At 42.3% G+C, this 26,862-nt stretch overlaps 2 protein-coding genes across 3 annotated transcripts; one reads left to right on the top strand and one right to left on the bottom strand.

Annotated features, from left to right (window-relative positions):
* Positions 1–710: 710 nt before the first annotated feature.
* Positions 711–5,620, top strand: anapc7 (anaphase promoting complex subunit 7). Its single transcript, XM_085909733.1, has 11 exons — positions 711–1,010; positions 1,402–1,588; positions 1,954–2,073; positions 2,289–2,400; positions 2,472–2,625; positions 2,882–3,024; positions 3,179–3,296; positions 3,534–3,730; positions 3,794–4,018; positions 4,087–4,237; positions 4,827–5,620. The coding sequence occupies exons 1-11, from the start codon at positions 910–912 to the stop codon at positions 5,014–5,016; spliced, it is 1,698 nt and encodes a 565-aa protein (XP_085765859.1). The 5' UTR covers positions 711–909; the 3' UTR covers positions 5,017–5,620.
* Positions 5,621–5,656: 36 nt separating this feature from the next.
* atp2a2a (ATPase sarcoplasmic/endoplasmic reticulum Ca2+ transporting 2a) lies at positions 5,657–26,383 on the bottom strand. Of its 2 annotated transcripts, XM_085909710.1 has the most exons (21): positions 25,760–26,383; positions 25,037–25,054; positions 24,881–24,963; positions 22,623–22,727; positions 22,076–22,214; positions 15,429–15,509; positions 14,873–14,958; positions 14,305–14,769; positions 13,385–13,473; positions 13,193–13,295; positions 12,155–12,286; positions 11,961–12,080; positions 11,666–11,884; positions 11,165–11,500; positions 10,772–10,992; positions 10,494–10,696; positions 10,343–10,428; positions 10,135–10,268; positions 9,942–10,059; positions 9,187–9,307; positions 5,657–6,238 (listed from the first exon to the last, which is right to left on the bottom strand). In XM_085909710.1, exons 1-21 carry the CDS (start codon positions 25,875–25,877, stop codon positions 6,225–6,227), a joined length of 2,991 nt encoding a protein of 996 aa, XP_085765836.1. In that variant the 5' UTR covers positions 25,878–26,383; the 3' UTR covers positions 5,657–6,224. The 2 variants fall into 2 exon arrangements, with proteins under 2 accessions (XP_085765836.1, XP_085765835.1); XM_085909709.1 differs by having other exon boundaries at positions 5,657–9,307; positions 25,760–26,381.
* Between the last annotated feature and the right edge of the window lie 479 nt (positions 26,384–26,862).

Genomic DNA, 26,862 nt, shown 5'->3' with positions numbered 1-26,862 from the left:
CCCTGCTCTCTGCACGGGAAAAAGGCCAATTCTTTTCATTTTGCAGTAAAATGGATGAAGCAATTCGTGTGGAAATGCTGACTGACAAAATACAAAAGCATGTGGAATGCCTTGGAATCATGAAATACAATGAATGAATTGTACAGAATGACATTGAACAATGTGGAATCAGGTGGAGAAGTATGGAATCATGGAATTATGTGGAATGATATTAAACGATGACGAATGACGACAAGCGTTATGTGATGCGCCTTAAGAAATGGAGAACCATGAGATGTGATCAATTCCCAACATTTTACGACACAAGTAAGTATCATAAACAGCATATCATTAGTTCACGGCATTAACTTCAAAATAATCTAATAGATCAAACATCAGACCTAATTTTGACAATGAAGGCTTTGGCCGCCAGTGTGCGTATGAAACGTCACAAGCTTTCCTTTTTTTGTGAAGCACGTGGATGGAAAGCTTCAAGGCTTCATCCCGCATCAATGACTCATAAGCGGCTGAACGCTTTCTAGGCTAGTTAACACTAGTGTTAAACAACACACATGACCAATGCACGCTAGTATTCTATTAAAATCTATTCGAGTTGGTTTTTTTGGGGGGGAAACGTGGACAAACCTTTTATTTTTTGCGCGCAACGTTGGTTTGTTTGCTGGGCAACAACATTAAACATCCCACATTCCTTCGCTAGAGAACGTCCGGGACCTCACTCAAATGACATCATCATTACGTAGCAGGAAGTAAAGTGGCGACAACAGAAGCGCGCTTGCTTTAAGTAGAGGACCGTCGGGCGCCATTTTTAATATACCAGAACTGGGCTAGCAAGGTAGCATTAGCTGCTTATCAGCTGAAACTTTCAAATACGAATCGTAACCCACAATTGACTCTTTGGCTTCAACAAAAATGAATGTTGTGGATCACGTGCGCGATATGGCCGCTGCTGGTCTCCACTCCAACGTCCGGATATTGAGCAGCTTGATGCTGACGATGAGTAATAACAACCCGTAAGTATCGAAAATTGGGATCCGTCTATTTACTGAAATGCCGCTCTCTCATCTTCAGTTAAGTCTCCACTATTATAGTGCGTTGCTGATTGGTTAGCATCATACAACTCACCATCGCGAACGTTGTTGATTAAAGCAAGTCTGAATCTAACGAAACAATATATATATTATTATATCCGTATTACGTACAGTTAATAACATGAGCGTCTTCGATGACGTCAAATCTCAAATATGATTTCAAAAGGCTATTGCGCCTAAGGAACGGTGTATTTTGTACTACTGTATTCGGAATTTTAATAAATTATTTTTTAAATATTATTTTCACTGTTGTGAGGACTAGGGATGTCCCAATCTCAAGATGTTGACTCGAATTTGTCTGTTTGACTCCAAGAGAGCTTTTCTCACCTGCTCAAAAGTACCAGTTGTTGGTTTACCATGCGGATGCCATCTTCCACGATAAAGAGTATCGTAATGCTGCCTGTAAATACAGTATGGCACTGCAACAGAAGAAGGTGCTTAGCAAAACATCCAAAGTTCGAACTTCTGCTGGTGGAGCTACGGCAAACGTCCAATCACAGGTATAAACATTAAACATGAATTGGAGACAGCATGTTACTGATACAGAATGACTTCTGCTAGATTTGCACTGTGGCTCCAAGTGCCCTATTCACATTTGATGCCCCATTTGCAACTTTTTTTTTTTTTTTTGGGCAGTCTCGCTGGACATATAATATAACTGCTCAAGAGCTGGCAGAAAATACGTGCAAAATAATACAAAAATACTTTATAACACAAGAATCATCTTTTGGATCTTAACTGAAAATAAATAGTAATTTTTTCCCATTTAATGCTCATGAGAAATGGCAATTGTTATTTCTTTACGGTAGTATATTAAGCTTCTCTAGTACCAATGTAGTGTTCTAATATTTACTTTGTTTTACAGAGTCTACCTTCAGAGATTGAAGTGAAATACAAGATAGCGGAATGTTATACTATTTTGAAACTGGATAAAGATGCCATTGCAGTGCTTGATGGGATCCCATCTCGACAGAGGACTCCAAAGGTAGGCTTCTTATATCAAATTGTTCAAAACACTTTCACATGAATGAGAGAGTGCATGTAGAAAAAGAGCCACGTAATAGGGTAAACAGAGCTCACCATCCCACCATACTGCCCTGATTGAAGGGTGCCAAAGGTGGCATTAGTTAGGGTTTGTGTGTGAGCAACATTTTGTTCTGGATAGTCTTTGAAAAATTGTTTGTTTCCATGGGACCCTAGATCAACATGATGCTAGCTAACCTGTACAGGAAAGCTGGCCAGGAACGCTCTGCCGTGACCAGCTACAAAGAAGTTCTCCGACAGTGCCCCCTCGCCTTAGATGCAATCATTGGTATGCGTGACCACTGCCACCTTGTGCATGCGTGCGTGCTTTGTGAAAATGGGTGGACTTTTTTTCTGCAGGTCTTCTGTCTTTATCAGTCAAAGGAGCTGAAGTGGCATCCATGACCATGGATGTTATCCAAAGTGTCCCCAACCTGGACTGGCTTTCTGTTTGGATCAAGGCATACGCCTTTATACATGCAGGTGATAATCAAAGGGCCATCAACACCATATGGTAAGCAAAGATGACTTAAATTGAACACTTTCTGGTCCCAGATTTCTCTTCATAGGCTTGAAACCTGCATTTGACTTTAAAACGTTTCAAAAAAAAAAAAGTAATTTTTCCAAAATGGGTCCCCATTAGCAAAACCAACTTAAGAAAAGGCAGATATTGTGTGGCTGTCACGCAAGTGAATCTATTTCCATTTTATGCCCTCATTTGATCACTAAGCAATACTGCTTGTCTTCTTCTCCCTTCCTTTGACTTTCAGTTCTCTTGAGAAGAAATCTCTGTTGCGGGACAACGTGGATCTCCTCGTGAGCCTGGCAGACGTCTACTTCAGGGCGGGTGACACCAAGAATGCCATCCTCAAATTTGAACAGGCCCAGATGCTGGACCCGTATCTCATCAAAGGTACTTTCCCGCACGCATAGACACCTATTGGCTTTGAATTGTAAAGTGGCCATTTGTCCAAATTCTGAACAGTTCCATTACAGATACATTTTTGTATCTAGGCAGCTATGAAAAGTTTGACTCTGTTGAACTGTGCTGTGATGCAACCTGACAGGGATGGATGTGTACGGCTACCTGTGGGCCCGAGAAGGACACCTGGAGGATGTGGAGGTCCTCGGCGGACGACTGTTCAATATCTCGGACCAGCATGCGGAACCTTGGGTGATTTCTGGGTGAGCGTGTGTGCGGCAGGACGGCTAACTGGATGCTACATTCCTTCAAGTAGGAGCAGAATGTTCAAAAAGACCAAGTCCTCCATAGTTCCACCATAATGATCAATATTAACTTATAGGTGCACTGTTGGCAAATTAGTTGTACCTCAATAAATATGTAAAGGATGCCTCCTTTAGATGTTAAGTAGAAATGTGGCATTCTGCATGCTTTCTACTAATGCAAGTGTGTGTCGTTAGCTGTCACAGCTTCTACAGTAAGCGCTACTCCAGAGCCTTGTACCTGGGCGCCAAGGCAATTCAGTTGAACAGCAACAGTGTGCAGGCGCTCCTCCTGAAGGGGGCGGCGTTGAGAAACATGGGCCGCGTCCAGGAAGCTATCATCCATTTTCGAGAGGCAATGCGCTTGGCGCCCTGCCGCCTCGACTGCTACGAAGGTACTTTCATTTACCGCCGTCGGTAATCGCTTCAGCCGGCTCGTAATAGCCGCTTCATCACAGGTCTGATTGACTGCTACCTGGCATCCAATGGCATCAGAGAAGCTATGGGGATGGCCAATAACATCTACAAGACCCTGGGGGCCAACGCTCAGACTCTGACCATTCTTGCCACTGTGTGCCTGGAGGACCCCGTGACGCAGGAGAAAGCCAAAACCTTGCTGGACAAAGCCTTGGCTCAGAGACCCGACTACACTAAGGCTGTGGTCAAAAAGGCTGAACTACTGAGTACGTACGGCTTTCAAATGGTCGGGTTGTTATGTTGAAAAGTGACACGCGTCCTCCTTTTTGCGAAGGCCGGGAACAGAAATACGAAGAAGGAATCGCGCTGCTTCGAAACGCGCTGGCCAATCAGAGCGACTGTGTGCTGCACAGAATGCTTGGAGATTTCCTAGTGGCCGTCAACGACTACCAGGAGGCTATGGATCAGTACAGCATCGCGCTCAGGTAAGCCCTTAGGTGTACTTGCTCTTATTTTCCACGACTGTTTTATAGTCATGGCCTCAAAGTGGTTTGAATTTAACTATTTACTGTCGTGTTCTTATGTATATTTGCTGATTTTTTTTCCCGGGGGCGGGGCAACACTTCATCATTCGCTGAACAACTCCGATATTTTTATACTCAGGCCAAAGCCTTGTCAGATATTGAAAGAATACATTTTCACCGATTCGGCCATGGCCTTATTCATAGAAAATTGTGACTTTATCAGTATGCAGTTATACTATACCATGGCCCCATTTTTCCTCTGATTGTTCCAATTATTATTTTCAAGTTGTTTACCTGCATTTGTCATAACTCACACTAGATTGGGATTTTTAATTACGTCTAAGCAAAAACCCAAATTTGTGCTTCTTAATGAGAAAAGAATCTTTTTGTTAAACGGCATCCAGTATTTAATGAGCGTAAATATACTTTGCCTTACATGTTGTGGTATAATTGCACAATTCAAATCATATTTTGAGCGTTTTGTAGTGAATACCAAACAAATGTTCAAATGGCCACTTCACATCTCGTATTCCTCTAATATCCCCACCAGTCTAGATCCCAATGATCAGAAGTCCTTAGAAGGCATGCAGAAGATGGAGAAGGAGGAGAGTCCCACGGACGCTACAGTGGAGCTGGACGGCGATGACATGGAGGGCAGCGGGGAAGATGGCGACCTGGAGGGCAGTGATAGCGAGGCCGCCCAGTGGGCTGACCAGGAACAGTGGTTTGGTATGCAATAGCCAGGCCAATATGATCAGGAAGGCCTTCGGTCACCTCAGCATTGAGCTGCGGACCAGAACGCTTCCCTTCGTGCTGCTGGAGACTGATCAAGTCAGGATCACTGACCGCAGCGTTTTGTTTGTTCCTTCTTCCCAACTCATGAGCCCATACCTCCCCACCAAGGCTAGACGTATTTATTTTTGCTCTGGAAGAAAATAACATTTAAGAAATTTATTCTATCCTCGGTTTGCTGAAATAAAGCTTACATCGTCAATTTGTTGAAACATCGGATGAAGCTGTGGTCCGATTGGCTGGTGTCTGCTTCACTCCAGGGCTAAGACTTTTCTTTTTAATCGTGACTGAAGACGAAAGTGGACGTGGAAGTATTTGAATTTATAAATATAAAATATTAATTACACATTCAATTTGCCATTACACATTTAATGGTATCAAGCAATCGATGATGGTCTTTATTTTAATGTTGTCTGTAAAGCCAGTTTGTAACAGTGCCATGTTGGAATGCATAGTGTAAACGTTACAAAAATGTCTAAAGTGTATTTTGTAAATATTTTTTAAAATGGACAATTAAAGTCAATAAAAAAAAGTTTGTCGAAGAGTACGCAATCCAGTTTCTGTATGGTTCACTGACAGAGACTTAAGTTAGAGCATTCATTAAATCTATTTTTATTTACCTGAATCCAAAGGTCATGTGACAAATTGAACAATTTGACAAAAACAGGTACAGAAGCAAAATGACTGACTTGCCGATGCTCCTGCTGTACATCACTACATCCGCTCCAAATAGCTTTGATTTGTAATCATCCCATAAAAGCATTTCCTTAGGAAAAAAAAAAAATCAACTGTTTTTGAGCTTATCTAACACTTGTATCGGGTAAGTAACCTTTAAGCAGTTCTTGACAATCTATTACACAAGTCAGCAGCTGTAGCGGACATGCACCAAGGAATACTATGCAACTGAACGTATACAACAGTACTAAGATCTTCAGTTAAAGCCTGGCATGAGAGCTGTTGTCATTCTTTGCTCTTCATGCACAAGGGTGGAAGGAGCGATGAGGAATTTGATTTATGGCCAGTGTCAAAACAAATGAACAAGCTGCGTTGTCTTCTCTTAACTTTTCTGGACACGCAGCTCTTCAACTTTAAGTGTGCTGTCCAAAACACATGCACAACACTAAACAAAGCCGAGGAATTTGGAGACGAGTTGAGCCTATATGGCCTTCGCTGGGAAAAGAAAAGAGAGGGAGGAGAACCATTAAAATCATATACTACTTAGTCAAATGTATCCACTTTCCATTCCAGTGTGTTAAACGTACTTGAATGTACATTACAGCATACAGACGAGCTGCACTGTTAAGGATTACTTTGAGTGAAAGTTAAAAAGCAGAATAACACGGCATTTGTTATGGGGTGGGAGAGACTGTCAAGTCTGCCCACTTTCCAATGAATACATTCTGTGCCAGTTTAAAATGTCAACCATTAAAATTTGTTAACCAAAAGGCCATTTAAAGCAATCCCACATGCTCACTGTCTCATTCAACTCAAGTAGTGTTGATACCATGGTTTGAAAATTAATTAGAAATCTTGAGAAGCTGTTGTTCAAGCACAAAGAGCAAAAAAATGGGCAAGCGCTGATTGGCATGCAGATCACGCTGCATCCAAACGCAAAGAAGGCCTTGAAGGACAAGCTGAACGGCACTCGGTGTGTGGCAAAAAAAAAAAAGCACTCATGTCAAATATTTGAACAGCAATAATAAAATCTAGAGGCTGTTCAGGTGATGTAACATATACAGTGTTTTTCAAGTACAGTATGTGCACATTTTACATGATTTATATATTTCAAAATAATCAATAAATGAAATCAACAGAAAGTCATCACTTCACTAAGATGAAAAGAAAGTGTAGATGAAGGCTTTGGGTGCTTCAAACCATGTGTTGGTCGTGGAGACAAATATGAGTCGGAAAGGTTCTAGAACAGCGGTGAGGTAGCTGTGCTCTGCCTAATGCAGAAAATAAAAAACGCAGACACCTAAGTCCTAAATGAGCATTCTTCTTGTCCCCGGAGACCCAAAAAGACAAATGACCCATGTTTATAAAAGTTGTAAATTCTCTCTTTAGATCAACACACATATGCAGAATCATAACACTGGTCAACCTTTTTTTTTTTTTTTAAATCAGAGATGCTAGTAAACTTTGCTTGATAGTTTTTTTTTGTGCTGATTTCTATTCTAATCCTTTTATTTTCTCCTCAAGCACAGATTTTTAAAAGAAAAAAAAATTATAAAAGACATTATCCATTCTCTGAACCACTTCATCCTCACCAGGGTTGCGGGCGTGCTGAAGCCCATCCCAGCTGACTTTGGGCAGTAGGTGGGGGACATCCTGAATTGGTTGCCAGCCAATTGGAGATATAAAATCCAAAATATTATTAGAACCATCAGGCTTCAAACAAAGATCTAAAAATTGAAAAAGTAAACAAATTTTTTTTGTGAATAATCAACACCGAGTGTGATGCACTCATGAAGTGGAAAAAAATTAAAATGCAGTGCTTCAAATTTTTTTTTTCTTCTTACAACCAAAAACTGACAGCACACTGGTTAACACATCCGCCTCACAGTTCACAGGGTGTGGGTTCGGTTTCACTTCTGTCCCTCCCTGTGTGGAGTTTGCATGTTCTCCCCATGCCTGCGTGGGTTTTCCTCCCACTTCCCAAAGGTTGATTGAGCACTCCAAATTGCTCCTTGGTATGAGTGCGAGTGAGGATGGTAAACTGGCAACCGGTCCCCCCCACCTATTTCCCGAAGTCAGATGGGCTAAGTTCCAGCACGCCCTCAACCTTCATGAGGAAAAAAACATTTCAGAAAATGGATGGGGGAAAACTGAAACCCTGTTAATTGGAGCATTCAACTTCCTTTACTGTCAGTGCAGTCAACTGATGTTCTCTGATGATTTCGGAATGATTTAGTGTTGACATATACATATGACTAATGATTATACATAAATCTATGAGTAATCTTGTCCCACTATAGAGACACGTGATCTGTGATGGACCCAGAGGGCTGTTAAAATGGAAGCAAACAGCACCACGAAGATTAAGGAACACACGATGCAGGTCCAGGGTAAAGTTTTGGAGAGGTTTCAAGCAGGATTAAGATATGAAGGGTTCACAAGCTTTAAACATCTGCCAGAGCACTGTTTGATCAATCGTATTGACTAGAGAGTATCAGACTGCCTCAAGCTTACTCAGACCAGGCCGTCCCTTTTCTTTCAGTTTATATAAGGAGAGCAAAGATCAGCGATGCCACCAAAATGGGCCCTATCAACCTTCTGGATGAAGTTCAGTGATCCACGACTTGAGTGGAAGACTCTGTTCATAGGAAAAGCTAGCCTTTATGGGAGTGTGGCAAGAGAAAAGCCATTTTTGAAAGACACTCTAAAAAGTGCTCTGGTCAGATGAGGCCAAAATTGAACTTGTTGAAGAAAAAGTTTGAAATATCATATGAATTTCATTCCACTTCACAATTGTGTCCCAGTACCTTCACAAGCCAATCTGGTATCGCTATGAATTGAGAGTTATGCTCGGCAATAGTTTGATTGTTTTTTTTTCCGAAACATAGCTATTACAATTACAATACATGTTAAAATCTGTATAAGTCAAACCTAAAAACAAAACAATGGAATGATCTCCAAAAGATGATGTGCTAAAAGAAAAGAGATATTTCAAATCAGCCTCAAAGATATGCTTTGATAAAAGCCATCTTTGATTTAAATTTGCTGTTGACCAGTGTAGTAATAATACATATAAAAACCTGGGTTATGGAACTGTGATTGCAGACCCCCCCCCCCCCCCCCTACCCCACCCCGCCACAGAAATGCATTGCTAAAAATGTCCTAAACATCAAAGATGGGTCTTTTTATCAGACCAGGAGCAAGTGTAGACTGGAAGTTAATGTTTTTTTTTTGTTAGATATGTGCGCGTTAATGTCCACTCCACAGCGGTGCCCGGGAGGTCAGTCAGGGCCACAACACGGCAGCCACGTTAGTGTCAGTGCTGTAGATCCATAGCACCAGAGGCAGCGAGATAGCCACAAAGGGCCACGAGATGCCCTCGGCGCATGCGGAGAGAGCGCGACGCCCTTTGTGACCCGCCGCCGGTTTCTCCAACTGTTTACCCAAGTCCAAGTGGTGCCTGGCCGTAAACTTCAGCAGCTCGTCCAGCAGAATGACTGGCACAGAGATCTTCAGCACCATCAACCACTGGGTGGCATCCAGAGGGGTGATCTGGAAGATGACCTGAGAAGCCGCATCGAGCCGTTAATTTTCCATTGTGATGGGGTACACTTTCACACAACTGCAAACTCAGGATAAAAAAAAAATACAATAAAAAATGTAAAAAATGCCCTCTGCACCCACGAGAGTTGCAATGCCGTGAAATGCACGATCAATTTATTGTCTTTTTAGGTGTACACTGAAAAGGTTTGGGTTTCAGATCAAATGAGGTATTTGAGACAAAAGTTCATAATTCCAGATTTTATTTCATGGTATTTAAAATCTAGATGTGTTAAACAACCCAGGATGAGAGGCCCTTTAGTTTGAAGCCACACACTTTTAAAGTGAATTAAAGTATTGGAACAAACGTTCAATGAACTTACAAATATTTACAATTACTATTTGGTGGCATAATCTTTACTTACTACGTAATAATTGTATCAACCCTGCAACCCATTGACTCTAAATACCATAAAATCAAAGCTTTTGTTTCATAATCATCTTTTGATCTGAAACCCAAATGTCTTCACTAGACAAAAAAAAACAACAAAGGAACTAAGCTAGCTCTTTCAATACTTTTGGAGGAGACTGTATACTGTGGGCAGCGTTTTATGACTCAGCCGGTGGTTTTTTTTGTTTTTTTTTACTTCAGACTTACTGGCAGAGGTTCCACATAAAGGATTAGGAAGTGCAGAGACATGGAGAGGCAGATAGCCCCCAGTAGCCAAATGTTTTCCCAAGGAGGCATCCGCAGCAGGGACTGGTTCTCTGACAGACTTTGGACAGAAGAAAAGAAAAAAAACAAAAAGGGTCAAATATTGTTTCTCCACCCTCACTGGAAGCTTTTGTACCTGTTGAGAGCGTTACACATCTCGATAGTGACAAGGACAGAGAGTGCCATGGTCATGGGGTAGGGTGATTCAAACACCTCGCAGTCCAGGTCGTCAAAGTCCGGGTTGTCTGGGGTGCACTGGAGGAAGTGACTCTGCAGAGAAAGATCAACCATGGATGCCAGAGTGGAGGCTCGGGTCGGGGCTATTGATTGTTGCGCCCGCCTACCAGTTGGTACAGCGTGACCTGAGGTCCATCTTCCGAGAGCGTAAACCACCAAGCCGCGGCTCCCACCGTGGCGGCGCCAACGTACCCTGCGAGCAAAGCGCATGTGCGGCCTCAGACGATTTCCGGCGTCTCAAACCCCACGGCGACTTACCGCCAATGGCCAGATATCGAAAGAAGAGCCATCCAGAAATGAGCGGCTCTTTAGCATTGCGAGGAAGCTTCTCCATGATGTCGAGGTCCGGAGGGTTGAAGCCGAGGGCGGTCGCGGGGAGACCGTCGGTCACCAGGTTGACCCACAGCAACTGAACTGGGATTAGTGCCTCGGGAAAGCCCAATGCTGCAGTAAGGAAGATACTAGCAGGAAAGGAATACACCGTCACCATGACTGAATAGACGACAAAAAGTTGAAATGGGGCGTTGGCAACTCACCAGACGACCTCTCCTACATTGGAGGATATCAGGTATCTGATGAACTGCTTCATGTTGTTGTAGATGGCGCGGCCTTCCTCAACAGCAGCCACAATAGAAGAGAAGTTGTCATCGGCTAGGACCATCTCAGAGGCTGACTTGGCCACGGCAGTGCCGGAGCCCATGGCGATGCCTATCTCTGCCTTCTTTAAGGCAGGGGCATCGTTCACACCATCTCCAGTCTGTGGAAAAACAAGCTATGGTTTCATTTGGAAGGTTTGAGAGAAACAAAGTTGAAGAATGGGAGAAAGGAAAACGCAATTATGGCAGGCAAACCAACAAACCTCTTGCTATGGATGGATACATGTCATTTTGCATAATTCATCATGTCAGGTGACAGTTTGGAGAACGTACCATAGCTGTGATCTCATCAAATCCTTGCAGGAACTCGACGATCTTGGACTTGTGCGAAGGCTCCACGCGTGCAAAGCAGCGCGCGTGGGTGACGGCCTCACGCTGTTTGTTGGGCTCCAGGTCGTCAAACTCTCGTCCGGTGAAGGCCATCTGCTCCACGTCGTCATCCTCGGAGAAGATGCCGATCCGCCGGCAGATAGCCACGGCTGTGCCCTTGTTGTCCCCGGTGATCATGATGACGCGGATGCCAGCCTGGCGGCACAGCTTGATGGACGCTGCCACCTCTTGTCTCGGAGGGTCCAGCATGCCGACGCAGCCCACAAAGGTCAGGTCCGACTGGACATAAGGTGACCACAATGTTTCAACTGTGCAGCAAATATTTTTGGCAGAATTCTTAGTAACAATTGTAAGAGTGAATTCAACCATTTTTTTTTCAGTCTGGTCAAGCCAATAAATTCTGTCAAATGTTAACCCCTTGTTGCTAAGTTTTCTAGTAGTTACCTCATATTCGGAGAATTTGGAGGGCTCGGACAATATCATGTCGTCCATCTTGGGCGGGTTGTCTCGTGTGGCCAAAGCCAGACATCTCAGCGTGTCTCGACCGGTACCGTATTCACGAATCACAGACATAATCTTTTCTTTGATGCCTTTGTTTAACGGAACCTTGCTATTACCCACTCTGACATGGGTGCATCTCTCGATAACGCCCTCTGGTGCTCCCTGTAAGAGAGGTTCAGATGTTTGCCATGTGGAAGAAGACATAACAGGTTATCTGGCATGCTATGTCAAAGTATACCTTGACAAACATTTTTCCCAAGGAAGAACGGGACTTATTGGGGGTGCAGTAAACAGACATGGATTTCCTGTCTCTCGAGAACTCCAGAGTGCACTCTTTCTTCATCAGTTGTTTGATCACCTGAAGTCCCCGAAAAGATCATAAGACAATCCGCTGGATACAACGTGAGGATGGAGGAAGTCGGTGTCACTCACCGAGTTACAGGCGTTGGCCCTGTCAATCTTGGACAGGTTGTGGATTTGGGTGTCAAAGACGTTCATCTTTTCTACCAGACAGGTCAATGCAGTCTCTGTCGCTTCGCCGACCTTTTCATACACACCTTTCACCTAAAACATATTTAATATTCAAATGAGTATTTTTTCCAGAGGATAGATCACTTGCTTAAGAAATATTCCAAGTACAAGAATTACAACCATACTGCACCACAGAAAGCTCTGCCTAAATATAGTGGTTAGCTCAGTTACAATAGTTTCACGCGAGTACAAAAGTGTTACCAAGCGTTTCAGCCTTGCCTTGGCTTATAATAAACAGTAATGTGTTTGGGTTTGGCAATTTGTGATTAAACAAAGAACTGCACTGCGATATACAGCATCATTATCATTCATGTACCAAATGATCACCCTAATCACGTACAGTTACAAATGTAGCAGTGACCAGATATCTTAAAGCTTCAAAGGATAAAAAAAAGATTTGTATCTGAAATGAAATTGGAATTTCAATTTCGCTATTTGACTTCCAGGTTTTGCTGTACTTGCCAGTGCTCTCATTCAATATGAAACTTTATTGGTCTTATTTACACCAAATATAAACCTGCCATTTGTATAGGCTTATTCTCTGTGTGATCACAGGAATCAAGGTGCAGTGTGCCAAACAGTAGTTTTACTTGAGGGAGGAAAAATAAATAAATGAGCATTAAAGTGTACATAAAGTTTACATATGCAACATCCGGGAATAATTTGCATCGCGGGAAACCAAAGGCAGAGGGGCGGTATTTTTAGTTTTAATCAATTCTGCTCCATGTTTGACATCAGCGGACATCTGTGTGCTCACATTGAGAACGTCGCTGTTGAGGAGGGGGATTCCACAACACACTTAACACACTCAGATTACAGATGAATGGCAAAAATGGAAAACAATTTTTTTGTTTTGTCGCCAACATTAAAATGTGTGCACACAGCAAGCATCGTCTGAATATTACACATTTAAAAAGGTGAGATGGATGCATTCCAGACCTCATTAAAGTCCAGCGACGAGTCATTACACAGGGCACAGATGGTGGCCAGTTCCACCAGCGCATCGTACTGAGAGGATTTCACTTGTTTACTTTCCTGGTATCTTTGGAAAATTGCAGTACATGCACATCAGTCAGCACATTCATTCTGTCATCACTGGAAATTAATTTTGATTTCCCTTGTAATACTCACACTTCCCCCTCTGGTGCATAAGTCGAACCTGTGATGGTAAACTCAGACAGAGAGCAGCTCTCACCTTCGGTTTTGTTGACAATGAACATCTGAGAAGTCAAAAGAGCGCATTAACATGGTACCAACACACAGCATTTCACTTGACACCACATAGGAGCTGGCTGGTTTCAAAGTCACAGCAGGTGGCAGCAGAAGCCTCACGAATCCCAAGTGCACTTCAGAAGCAGAGCTTCTTTGAGTCTGTAATGTTACTGAGTCAGTTTCTTTTCAAGATGGCCTGCTGCCAAACATGAGACAGAAGTAAACACAGCCTTATGCCAGGGACCCCGCGGAAGGAGAAATGCCCTTGAGAAAGGTACGTCACACAGAAAGACATTTCATCTTCCCTCTCACACAAACATTATTCAAACAAAAGGATGAAAAGAAATTGATTATAATGATAAACTAGACATACCGGTTGTTAAACTATCATGGCACTTGGGAAAACACACACACACGCACGCACGCACATGTGAGTGTGTGTGTGTCATATTTTATTATCTGCAGTGGCTTCATATAAGTTTGTTAGGAGTAATTTGCAGTTAAATGTTGCTAAATATTTGCACAGTTCAACCGCTTTTTTTTGGGTCAGAGAAGCGAAACAAATTCTAATGACAACATTTGAGCTAAAATGAACTACTGTTCTTGAAAATGACAATGATGAATATCAATGTTATCCCAAAGAGACAAACGGAAGCACCGTTTGGCTGCTTTTCAACTTGATGACGCAAGGTCGGTTATATAAGAGAAGCAAGTCATCCAACTGCTTCATGTCGGCAAGACAAGTGCCTGCACGTTGCCTTACAGCTAAATAACCTGCGGCATGATCACAAGGGGAACAGCATTTGCACAGAGTTTGTTATGCACGGTGTGATACTTACTCTGCAGACAGACATCTGATTGGTGGTCAGAGTTCCTGTTTTGTCAGAACAAATGACAGAGGTGCAGCCCAGAGTTTCCACAGATGGCAAGCTGCGGACGATGGCATTCTTCTTGGCCATGCGGCGGGTGCCCAGAGCCAAACACGTGGTAATGACAGCAGGCAAACCTTCGGGGATGGCGGCCACGGCTAGTGCCACCGCAATCTTGAAGTAGTAGACAGCTCCGCGGATCCAAGAGCCTCCGTGCACAGGGTCATTGAAATGGCCGATGTTGATAATCCACACCGCAATGCAGATGAGGGAAATGACCTTGGAAAGCTGTTCACCAAACTCATCCAGTTTCTGTTGCAGGGGTGTCTTCTCCTGCTCGGTAGCTGCCATCTCGTCACGGATCTTACCGATCTCTGTATTAACACCCGTGGCCACCACTACACCCACGGCCTTCCCGGCAGCAATGTTGGTACCCTGAAATAATACGGGTCAAATAGAGCAACCAAGAGAGGTATTTTATTTGCAGGGACGCTTACTGACAAAGGATGTTTCCTGGACGGTAAAGAAGCATACTCACAGAGAATAACATGTTCTTCTTGTCTTGATTGACAGCACGTGGGTCGGGCACAGGGTCTGTATGTTTGATGACAGAAACAGACTCTCCTGCAAAGACACACAGCTTTTATTAAACCAGCAGATAAATTGGAATAAAAAACATGGGATCATTTAGTTCAATTGATGTATGTCTTCTATCTTCTATCTATTCCCTCTGCATTTGTCAAATTACATGAGAATGGCCCAAAGATGACTCATCAATAATTACAACCAGAGAGGTGCGGAGTGTGACTAGGTTGCCTTGAGCCAAAATACAAGAGTAGAAGAGATCAACAGTGCCAACAGAAACTCAAACTGCTGCAACGTGAATTTAACAGATGGAATGCGATCTCGTTCAAAACAAAACTAAAAAATGAAAAACAAAACAGAGTCTACAAGAGTGTTGAATCTAACACATGGAATGTGATCTAGATCTAAACAAAATGAAAAATTGAAAAACAAAACAAAGTCTACAAGAGTATGTAGATAAAAAAAATTTCATCTCCAATTGGATTGATCAAAATAGTTTGTCAACTTACCAGTTAGAATGGACTGATCCACTCTCAAAGTTGTTGATTTGATTGAACTTAGACGGATATCAGCAGGAACTTTGTCTCCAACTGAAACCAAACAAAACATGTCTGTGAAGAAAACGCTATGGACATTTCCTGTAGAATAAAAAACACTCGTGGTGATTTAGATCACTCCACAACAACTCTTGTGTAGTGCAGCCTTCGGTGTGTGTGTGTGTGTGTGTGTGTGTGTGTGTGTGTGTGTCCTAACTAAATAAACCAATTACACAGATCTGAGCAATATATTTCAGGTGGTAATTTGGTATTCATGTAATCTAATTGGAGGAAGTGGAAGCTAATTGCAGAGGGGGTTGTCAGAAGGCCTTTCCTGCAGTGCTGACTTCAGTATAGGAGAGGAGATAGAAAGCCAAAGAAAGGAGAAAATGGAGGGCTTGAGCCATAAATGGCTTGTCCCAAAGGAAAAGACTAATTTGGCATTGTGGTGACCCAAATCAGTTTCCTAATGCTGCATAACATGAAACTGGGGAAATGGCTCAAGTTCAAACGATGCAAAGTGTAAGGCTATACTGGCCCCATTTCCAACAACAAATACAAGACCTAAACATTTGCATGAATGCCTTCAAGACAGTACGTACAGTGCCGTGAAAAAACAAAACAAAAAACAGGGCGAGACCGATTAATCGGCTATGTTAGGAGTTTTTAATGATATCTCTCTGGCAAATGACACTGAAGAATATGTGTGTGTCTTGTTGGATCTAACAGCAGCGTTCAATACAATTGCTGGCTCGTTTGATGGACCAGGTTGGCAGTGGTGGTACAGCTATCTAGTGGTTAAGATTCTTTTTGGCTGGCAGGACTTTTTATGTTAGCCTAGGTCACGTTGAGTCCTTCCATTGTCCATCACCGTTCCTTTCTCAACAGCACTCGGAAACAGTAACCCACACCTTTGTTACATCTCGGCTAGACAACTGGAATGCACTTTTATTTTAGAGTCAGCCAGTCCTCTCTCAAGCATCTCCAGTTTGTCCAAAACGCAGCTACTCGCTTCTTAACTGGAGCTCGTAAGAGGGAGCAGATAAACCCAATTGTCACTGGCTCCTGGCGCATTTTAAAATACTTCTATTTGTTGTCAATCTTTAAATGGCCCCGCCGCAGTTTACCTCTCTGCGCTCCTCCACCTCTATGCACCTGCCCGGTGCCTCAGGTCCACAGACCAGACGCTACTGGAAGTGCCGAGGAATAAGCGAAGCCTCAGAGGGGATTGAGCGTTTTCTCTTGCCAATGTTAGACATTTTAATTTTGCTTTTTGGCCCAACATATACTGACATTGTTCTATTGCTTCCTGTTTGTGCCATTAATTTGTGCTTTCATTTACTGTTTTCACTGTCGTTGTTATATGCAGTGTTTTTTTGCAGCTACTTAGTTGTATCGTGTACATCCTAGATGCTTGCTGATCATCTTGTGGTGCAATTACAAACCCATTTTGGGGAAGCAGAAATTATTTGGAGGTTCTCTGTATTTGTGGTTCTCTGTCATGATCGCCTTGAATAGATCAGCGTTCACTGTACTTGGGCTGTGTTTTTGAGATATAAAATTTGGCATTGAAATCATTTACATGTGCTATTAAATAAATAAACAAATAAAATCCAAAAGGAGGAAAGGACGCTGTTACATATGATGAGCCCACTGTAACATCAAACCAATGTGACCTTTCAAAGGACGGAAGGGCCCAACAATACACAAAGCCAAAAATGGCAAAAGTATTCCAATATCTTCCCCAATGCTCTGATCAGGTTTAACTGTGGCCGTATGATGGCAGCTGTCTCCACATCATAGTGACAACACAAGAAGAGACAAAAGGACAAGCCCTCCTACTTGATACTGTACTTAGAATACAAACCATCATAATACATTCTATTAAGAGGCCGGTGTCTGTTTCCACTGTTGTCACTGTCTGTTTTCAGCCTTTTTACAGTTCCGTGCACTTGAACACATGGGGACTGGGTGCTTCAGTTATGATCCTTGGAGAAGGTGGCTGGTGACTGGCAACTCATTAAGCGCCCTCAAATTGGTGCCAGAGAGGTTGATCTGTCAACAGCAGCCATTGTCCAATCCAGACAGACAGCGTTTCTCAGAAGCACTGACGTCTAACAGTAGCATCCAAACACAGAACCACGGGAACAATAAAAGCTTCACTTCTGAGAAGGTCACTAATCCTGGCACATACATAGGTCAGTCACACTCCAGGTTGTGACAAGGATATACTGTCCCAATCAATGTCACTTGCATACAAAGTTCCACTTTCAATGTATACTACCTTGAGCTTCATCACAGAAACTCAATGTTTCACTTAAGAAATTGACAATAAAGCGGACTTTGACTTTGATATGCCATTTTTTGCCAATTCTCTGTGGTTATGCAACACTTCCTGTCTTCGAGTCATTATTGACGAAAGACTGCTTCGACTGACTTTCAAACAATGGTGCCTGCAGCTGAGCTTTAGATTTTTAAGAAATACTGGGATTGTCCAGGGGCTTTGTGACACTGCAGGCTTGCTCTAAGTAAGTGCGTGTGTAAATCAGCTGTCATTTTGTGTCAACATCCTGCTTGGGAGCGGTCCAAGCATCTCATCAGCCATCCACACTTTTGCACCTCCGTGTTTGCCAACAGGTGATGAGGTCCTTAGAGTTCAGGCTTGGTGATGAGACATTGTACCCAGTATGACTCACAGAGGTGCCTTTTAAATAGACCTTTCGACAGTACGGGAGGCAGTGGCACAACATAAGCTGGCAGCTTTAACTGGCACCTGCCCCTGCCGTGTGTTAGGGTACAGCAGGAGGTTTAGCTAGCCAGGCTTTCTCAGGGGCAGCCAGGAGGGTCCATGTGCTGATGGCAGCGGCACAAAAGCTTGACATTCTGTCAAGTAAGAGGACCATTACACAAGAGTCAACATGACAGCCCTCCAAAGCAGCTTTTCTTAATAGTCACCTCAATGAAACTGCTTCACTTCCTTTACGAACAGAATGAGCTGTTTGTAAGTGGGTTTTTTTGTAAGTTGAGAGACATTAAAGTTTAATTTGAAATGACATTTGTTCTGAAAAAAAAAAAGACAAATAATGAAATACATTAAATCATATACAGTATATACCGATTACACGCATATGGTCTAAACAAAGTCAAAAAAAAAAAAGCTCATTATTATTATTATTTTTTTTTTTTTTACACAGTACAGTAATGGCAACCTTCATTTTTTTAGAGATTACCTGACATTCCTGGCGTTTCTTACCGCGACCATTATCGTCGCTTGGGTTTCTCTTTTTGAAGGTGCCACCATCACTGATCATTAGCTCTTGCTTTATTGAGATCCACTTAAAAATGCAATTTTAAAGTCATTTGCATTTTATGGAAATTAGTCAGTCTTTGTTCATATCTATGAACGTTTGTCGTAAGTTGAGGACTATTTGTAATTATTTCTTTTACCTATTATATTGTGCAGAGCAGCAAACTTTATTTCCTTGTCCAGGAAAAAGAAATGCCAGAGAGGCAATTACAACTCAAAATTTACATCTCAGTTTAAGCTTAGCATATCAACAAATGATATAATGGACACAAGCATCCAGCATTTTGGCATGCTACACAATACAGTACGTTCAGCTTAGACCAAATGTCTACCGGAACAAGAAAAAAATATATTTTTCCTATTAGAAGTTTTGCAAGTGTTCAAATGAAAATGAAGACACTCAAAACCAATGAGGAAAAAAAAATTCAGTACTTCCTCAACTTGACCAAAACCTACCTGTTTTGGCACACAGCCCATTTTACTTTTAAATCCTCTCTGACTGCCTTTGTTTCATTTTCCATCCACATGACATATAGCCACTTAGGCTGTGTTCAGACAGACCGACAGCCAAAATCCAATTATTAGTCCATCCAGTTTGCTTGGCTCTTGTGTAGCCCGAATGGTCAAAGCACAAGAAATCTGTATTTTGCTAGAGGGATTGAAACCATATTGGGGAAGGTAGTACGTATCTTATCTGATTTGGACAGGACACATCTCAATCTTTGAACCAAACACACAAATCTGTTTTCGACTGTCCGTGACATCACTGTAAACGACGCAAGACCCAATCTGACAATCCGAGTGCAGAGCGGTACAGAATGGAGCACGTGGAAGAACCCGGGGCAGAGGAGGCCTTAAATGGTCTGTGGGCCGATAGCGCCATACAGTACATGCAAAGCTTGGGGGTATGCATCAAAACAAGTCGATTCATGAAAGTATTTTGTGTGCTTACGCCGTTTCTATAAAAATGACGTGGAACACTGCGTGTTGGATGATGCCTCTGTTATGACGAATGTGATTTTTGACTGGCAAATTGTCATGCAAACTTGCTTATATTGAGCCTTGAGAGAGCATGAAGGAAGAGCAGATATCTTTATTTGCTAAACAGGCAACAGAAAATGTAGAATTCCAGGTAACTCATGCATACCAAACATTTTGATTCACGTTATACAACTAAGCATCCTGGATTACGTAAGCGGGACCATGTCTCCAAGTGTCCAAGGAATATAGTGCACAATGTGGAAGACTAGATTAGCTCGTGGCCGAACCAACTGCATCTAACACTATCTATACTATAACTCAGCAGTAAAACCTACTATACAGCTGACAATGACTGAATTTCATCTCATGTTGACTCACCTACGGAACTGATCAGACTTCTGTTATGCAATAACAGCACAGTCTCCTTGAGATCTCTACTTTGCCATTTGTCGTTATGAATCTTAAGCAGCCGCCAGCTCAGCCTTCACATAGCATGTAACTGTGTTGCGGTTCCCATGGTAACAAAACCTAAGACCATAGAAGCTTTTGTCAAAATTAACTTGGTTTTTGGCAAACTGAGGCAAACATTGTGCAATCCAGTATACAAAATATTCAGCTATTTGGACTACAGATATTTAACAACACATTTAAAATGACTACATGACTAGGGCAAAATCCAAAGAGGTTCACGTCTACATCTACAAAAAGATCATCATTTTAATAGATAATTTAATGGCATAAAATAGAAAGTTATTCTTGTTAAAGTGAGAACTCCCACTTTGGTTCTCATTTTTGATTCCTGTTATGTAATAGTAATCCAGCATACACCCATAAAGTATTTGCTAATTTCATGCAACTTGTACCACCTTTTTTCCCACACTCGTTTTGGTTGATGCCTCCACAAAGTTTGAGTTTGTAACGCAGACAACCCTTTCAGCAAGATGTGGCCATTTATCTCAGTCTTGCTGACAAGTCATGACTATTTGCCAAAAGGCAGTCCCTCGGTGACACTGGATGCTTGGCAGACCACACTGAAGGCCACATACTATCCACGGTGTCTGGAATCCGAGTGGAGGGTGCAGTGCTGATGGGTAGGGTCACTGTGCATTGAGCAGGCCGGGGGTAGGCTTCACCACAAAGTGCTTCCGTATAAGGCCATCTATCTCTCTTGGACACAATAGGAGCAGATGAGAGCCTCCCCCTTGGCAACCTTCTCACAGAGCTGTACCACCCACCAGCCCAACAACCTCACAGCTACCTCAGAACAAACCCACTGCGATCTGCTGCTCTGCAAAAGGACTAAAGCCGCCGCCACCACCAACAGCAAAAAAATGGAACATGGCAACAAAGTGCAACCTGTGTTATGAAATGACCAAATTCAATTAAAAACATTTTCAGCTATTTTCTCCAAGCCTTCAGCTGTTTATTGTAATATAGCATAATTTATTTGCTGTGGTTGTAAAAAAAAAAAAAATACATGGAAAGAATAAATATCAAATAGAAGAAAATGCAAGACAGCGGCCCTCAAGAACCGAAGCTGGACATGCTTGGTATACCCCCATTTTTTTTTGCCAAAGGTTAGATGCTCAGGCCACCTCACGACCCGAAAATATTGACAGTAAAAGTCTGGAAAGGCAAGTTATTACCACGGCTTGGAAACTAACTGAACAATTGTCAGACAAGGTCCAGGAAAAACACTATTAATGAAAATGAATGTCTTGAAGTCAGCAGAGCTCTGTCAGTTGTGCTGCATCTTTATAATGTCTTAAGTTGCTAAGAGCAAAGCCCAGTGTTTCTACATGCAACTACACACATCCAACTGTCAGCCCAAAAGCAAATGAACTGGATCACACAATAATGTACAAAACATTTGCCCTTCTCGAGGTTACGGCAGATTCATGTAACCCGCCGTTGGTGCCAAAAACTAAACAAAGGGGCATATAGTACGTGGTTGAGATCAGACACCTGTCATCTTCACCAGTGCCTGCTATAAATATGGCATTCCATAATCCAAACCATCTATGACTAGCTATAAATAAAAGTAAGCACTACACACAGAGGTTCTGCATCACTTCAGGGTTAAAGGCAGTTCCAAGATAATACTAGCGCTCAAAGACTCCAGCATTCCTCATCAGTCAATTGATGCTTTTGTATGAACTACGGAAGGGTTGCCTGGACATCAGCAGTTCACATTCGGCACAAGAGTTACGAGGTCTTGTGAGCATGCAGAGTCATCACGTGATGTGAATGCAAACAGACAAACAAAAACTAAGAATACGGGCACTTTTTCCATATGTATTGTACATGAAGGTTGAAGGAGGCGTTTCCCTACCAGCAACTTCAACAATATCTCCAGGAACAATGTCTCTGGCCTTGATCCTCTGGACTGTCTTTCTGTCCTGCCGGTACACTTTCCCCATCTCAGGCTCATACTCCTTCAGCGCCTCAATGGCATCCTCTGCATTACGTTCCTAAAATCAGCATAACCTCAAGTTAGTGCACAAACTTCTCCAACACTTCACAACAGTCGGGGCTGAGAGATGAATGCAGATTTTAAATACACGTTAAGGACGTTAAGGAGTTTCTAGGCTGACAACTCATTATAATAAACTATCAATTCACAGCCATTTGGTCAACATTGTCTTTCACATCAACAAATATTTGAAAGCACGTTTATGTTTCAGCTGATATTCTTACTAAATTGCTAGTGTTTTAAGAGTGCTAATGTTCACAACAGTATTCATCAATATCGCAGTACGGTGGAGATGGTAGCATTCAGTTGGTGGGGAAGTTCTCATCTTACTAAAATGACGAGACGAGATCAAGTGGAATGACAAATTGTAACGCGTTTGAGAAGTGAATGTGTGAGAACTACTCACCTGCCAGACCCCGACGATGGCATTGGCAATGAGAATGAGTAAAATTACAAAAGGTTCCACAAAGGCAGTAATAGTTTCTTCCCCCTCCTCAAACCAGGCCAGGACCTAAAACCAGCACACAAAAAATATCTTGAAGATACAGATGATAACCAAAGGTTCAACATTAGGCCTGAACACCCTCAACAGTAAGGACCCAAATTTGGTCTTGAGCGGGACTCTGTCCCCTTGTCACGCAGCAACGACTGACACCTCCATATCACCTGTCTGGCTGCTGTACACTGCATACCAGATCCACACACACACATGGACTTGGAACTATATAGACATCATCCTATGCATGAGGTATTACTATAATTTTTGTTTTATACAACTCCTACACTTAGAGAGTGTAAACTACAGTTCTCATTGACATAGACCTGCAAAAATGACTTATAAGACTTGAATACAAAGTGCATCTGCCTCCTGGGCTAGCTTCGTTGGGCGGGACAATCCCAAATTTCCATCAGTTTTTGTCCATGCAATGTGAACAGGCAGCATACTTCCGATTGTCAAGTAAGACTCAATTCTCTTGGATATGTATCAGACGCCACTACAGTGTGGACGTGTAGGTTGTGCGTTCGAGAAAACAGGTGGCGTGAAAAGGAGAAGAATATAGTCAGAGGTAAAAAAAAAAGAAATGCTTTATCACTGATCAAAATCAGAAAAAGGGGTGGAGAAAATTAGGAATTTCAACAGTTTGTATAAAGTTGCTGTGATAATCAAAACCCCTTTTTTAAAAACCATAGTGATTTCTAGTGAGTTGTAATTCAGAGTTGTCAGTTTTATGTATCAGAAATCATGTAATGGAGATATAAAGACTAGTGGTCCCTGTGTCCCAGTCAAACATCCGTATCAGATGCCCATGGGGGTGGTTTATGATGCTGCTGCCAGGTCCCAATGAATAAAAAAAAATAAAAAAATAAGAGTACTAGGCAGGACGCACCAATATGCAATATGAATGGCTGTGTCGTTGATGGAAGAGTATGACGTCATTTTTTGCCTAGAAATGTGAATCATGACATACTGCTGAAACTAGGGATGTCCTGAGCCAATATTGGATATTGGTAACGGTTCCCAATCCGGATTTTTTTGAGAGTATTGGACAGAATCTGATTCTCTAACGTCAACGCGCTTTAGGGCTGCCGTAAATCCTATTGCCGACATGTCAGCTGTTTTCACCACATACAACAAAAAGATAGTCAAACAGCCTTCACCATTGTTTTCCAAACATTTTTTACCTCCCCGTAACAACGTAACAGAATAAAACTGCCCGTAACAAAATATGGCCAAAACAAAACACTTGGCAACCTGCAGAGGTAGTTCCAACCAATAACTACTACATCTTCTACCAAAAGCATTGTTACAACATATAATTAATACAAACACATTTCTTTACTATTTGTGCTATTTTTCTGTACAAACAACACTAATCAATATATTAAGAAATCTTCCCACTTTTCTGGTGAAGTGTCAGTCTGCTGTTGATGTTTTGCCTTGCCAACATTGGCGATTGCTGATTACTATTTTCTTTCTTTACATGATGAATTGAAATGACCCCTTCATATCATTTATCAAATGTTTGCTAATTCAGGCCACAAAATTATGTTTGCAATGTTAAAGAATGGCCAAAACAAGATTTTGTTTGCCTTCCTAAAACTATTCCCATTATATCATATGCAGGCAAAAAGTTAGTTAGCTTAAGAATTTACATCCAGACCAAAAAGACCTGACATTTGTCCACTAATTGAAGTGATATCACTTTTGTGGACTTATTATGAATTAATTATCATCATTATTATATTTACATCTTGAGACTGGTGTTTTCCATCGCCAAGTTAACTCAGACACAACTCAGCTGCTGTTGTCACTATTCCACTTAAGGATTGCAAAAACCTTCAAGAGTTTAACTCCCCGACATGGCTATGTAACTTCAGATGAGTTAAATAAATTGAAGACGTTCAGATGTCAGCACCATGCGGTGCCTAAACCATATCCCGGGCATTCATCACACAGGGCTCAACTCTAATACCATCTGAAATTTTCACTGGCATATGGACACTGTTTCATTAAGACACGGAAAGAGGAGGCTATTTTCAGGATGCAAGGCTGGTTCCTGTAAGTGCTTAAGACTACAAATGTGTGAACAACAGGCAAGGGTTAGGATGATAAACATCAGGTCATGAATGAACTCAAGCAAGGAAAAGAACTGATATACTTACAAAAGAAATACAGGCAGCCAGCAGAAGAATTCGTACGAGTAAGTCTTCAAACTGTTCAAGGACAAGCTCCCATAAAGATTTCCCTGCAGGTAAGAGAGCATAATTAAACAATCATTCAAAGAATAGAACATAGGATTAGAGTATTGATGAGATTACCTTCTTCTGCTGGTAATTCTTTTTTGTCAAGGGGAGTAGGTCAAGGTTGGAAAAGGACAAACAAAAACCAAAAAGAAAGAAATGTCAAATATTTAGCCAGATGGATGTGACTTTCACTCAACCTAAAAAAAAAACCCAGGAACTTCAAGTATATTTTAGGGACATTATGGCATAGAGAAGTGACAACTAATGAAAGTGAGCTGACAAGACTACTCATGCATTACAATAGACTTCATTTCAAACAACACCAAATAGCACATATATTACTAGATCTAACACTGTGCCACCAACAAATTCCAATAACAGTTAATGTCACCATGGAAATTATGGCCAACTTGCTGTATTAAAATCCACTCCTATCAGAGACGTAAAGTGATTTGGTACCAATGAATTGAATTGCAATAAAATGAACCTGATGAGACATGATGCTGTGACAAGTACTGTCAGATGCGTGCATTGCTGGGGGCCCACGCACGTGGACTAAGTTTCACCAGAAACACAATATATGCGACTATTTCCACGTGGCCATGACAAAGAGAACACAAATCTTGCATAATATGAATGCGATGATTCCTAAGTAAGAAGCGGAAAGCCCTAAGGTCACCTGTGATTACGTCGTTTGGGTAACCGGGCCGACCGACCGGCTGACCGACCCGGCTGTTGTTGACTTCTCGACCACATTCTAACCCGATTCAGTGAAATTAGAAATGTCGAAGGACGTACCGTTCGGGCCCCATTTCTCCCGCTGTCGTTTCACTTCGTCCAGAGAGAGTCCTGTGCTCTCATTGACGCAGAAATAACTGTAAACTTCCTCCACACTCTTGGTGTGAGCGTTCTCCATGGCGTACTTGTGGCTTCTTCCCGTACAGCTTCACACTTCACGCCGCTGTCAGGTGCACCGGAGTCTCAAATAGGAGACAATTGGGAAATAATGGAATAACTAGTTTATCAACTAAGAGCGGCGCGTGTGGGGAGCAACCGAAAGGGGAACGAACGGATTCTCCCCCCCCTTTGCCCTTGGACGACGAAGTCTCTGTCACGAAAATTGTTACGGTGAGCCGAATTGTCGCTGCCCCGGCGGGATGAAGATTAGTCTGAGGGTCCGGTTATGTCCAAAAAAGGTGGGAGGCTGTCTACTACAGTGTCTTGCGTGTGCCACCGCATTCGCCCAGACTGTGCCTGTGTGTTTTAGTGGCTGTATCCCGCCTCGGCTTGGCGCAGCTTCCTGTGAGAGTGTGAGTGAGCCATTGCGTCGCTGACAGCTTGCCTTTATCAAAGCGCTGCTCCGCGGTTCTGTATGTGGACTCGTCTAATTGGACGGGCCCAGTCACCTGACTTCAAACCAGGGAAACACAAAAATCCGGAAGTCAAAAAGTCACGATACATTCACGATGCGGAACGTGTTGCTCAAGATGACATCAATTTTCACACCAAGACATGAAATCTGTAAACACGCCATGTTGATGATGAACATTTTAGATGACCCTTTGCCTCAGATGTGCTCTTTAGAGGCTTGTAACTTGACAGGGATGACGTGCATCACCTGTTATCACAGCTCAATAAGGCCCTTGAACGAAGATGCTTTAAAAATAACATGATACTCCACAGTTGGACATCAACATGCACGCAGTCTGTTTGGCACGAGAGCCTAATACGCTGACTGTCAACAGCAGATTAGAAAAAGATACCCTGAAACCTCGCTCAAGACATTACTTGGAACATGAAGCATAAAAGAAAACAAATCAAGCTCGACACCTGAATTTAGTCCAGCGAGTACTTTAGAATGATAGATGATAGGTGTGGAGGTCAGTGTGAATGAGAGCTCT

Source organism: Syngnathus leptorhynchus, chromosome 4 (assembly GCF_054491065.1).
Source record: "Syngnathus leptorhynchus isolate UIUO chromosome 4, UIUO_Slep, whole genome shotgun sequence".
Taxonomy (NCBI): domain Eukaryota; kingdom Metazoa; phylum Chordata; class Actinopteri; order Syngnathiformes; family Syngnathidae; genus Syngnathus; species Syngnathus leptorhynchus.
The sequence above is the reverse complement of the archived record's forward strand: the minus strand, read 5'-3'. Positions and strand labels throughout refer to the sequence as shown.

Excerpts from the sequence above, each read along its gene's own strand:
- anapc7 (XM_085909733.1), top strand. The coding sequence starts at position 910 with ATGAATGTTGTGGATCACGTGCGCGATATGGCCGCTGCTGGTCTCCAC. Across the intron at positions 2,626-2,881 it reads AGGGCCATCAACACCATATG|TTCTCTTGAGAAGAAATCTC; the intron begins GTAAGCAAAGAT and ends TTTGACTTTCAG. Across the intron at positions 3,297-3,533 it reads GAACCTTGGGTGATTTCTGG|CTGTCACAGCTTCTACAGTA; the intron begins GTGAGCGTGTGT and ends GTGTGTCGTTAG.
- atp2a2a (XM_085909709.1), bottom strand. The coding sequence starts at position 25,877 with ATGGAGAACGCTCACACCAAGAGTGTGGAGGAAGTTTACAGTTATTTC. Across the intron at positions 14,959-15,428 it reads GGATCAGTCCATTCTAACTG|GAGAGTCTGTTTCTGTCATC; the intron begins GTAAGTTGACAA and ends GTGTCTTTGCAG. Across the intron at positions 13,296-13,384 it reads TATGCACCAGAGGGGGAAGT|ATACCAGGAAAGTAAACAAG; the intron begins GTGAGTATTACA and ends AATTTTCCAAAG.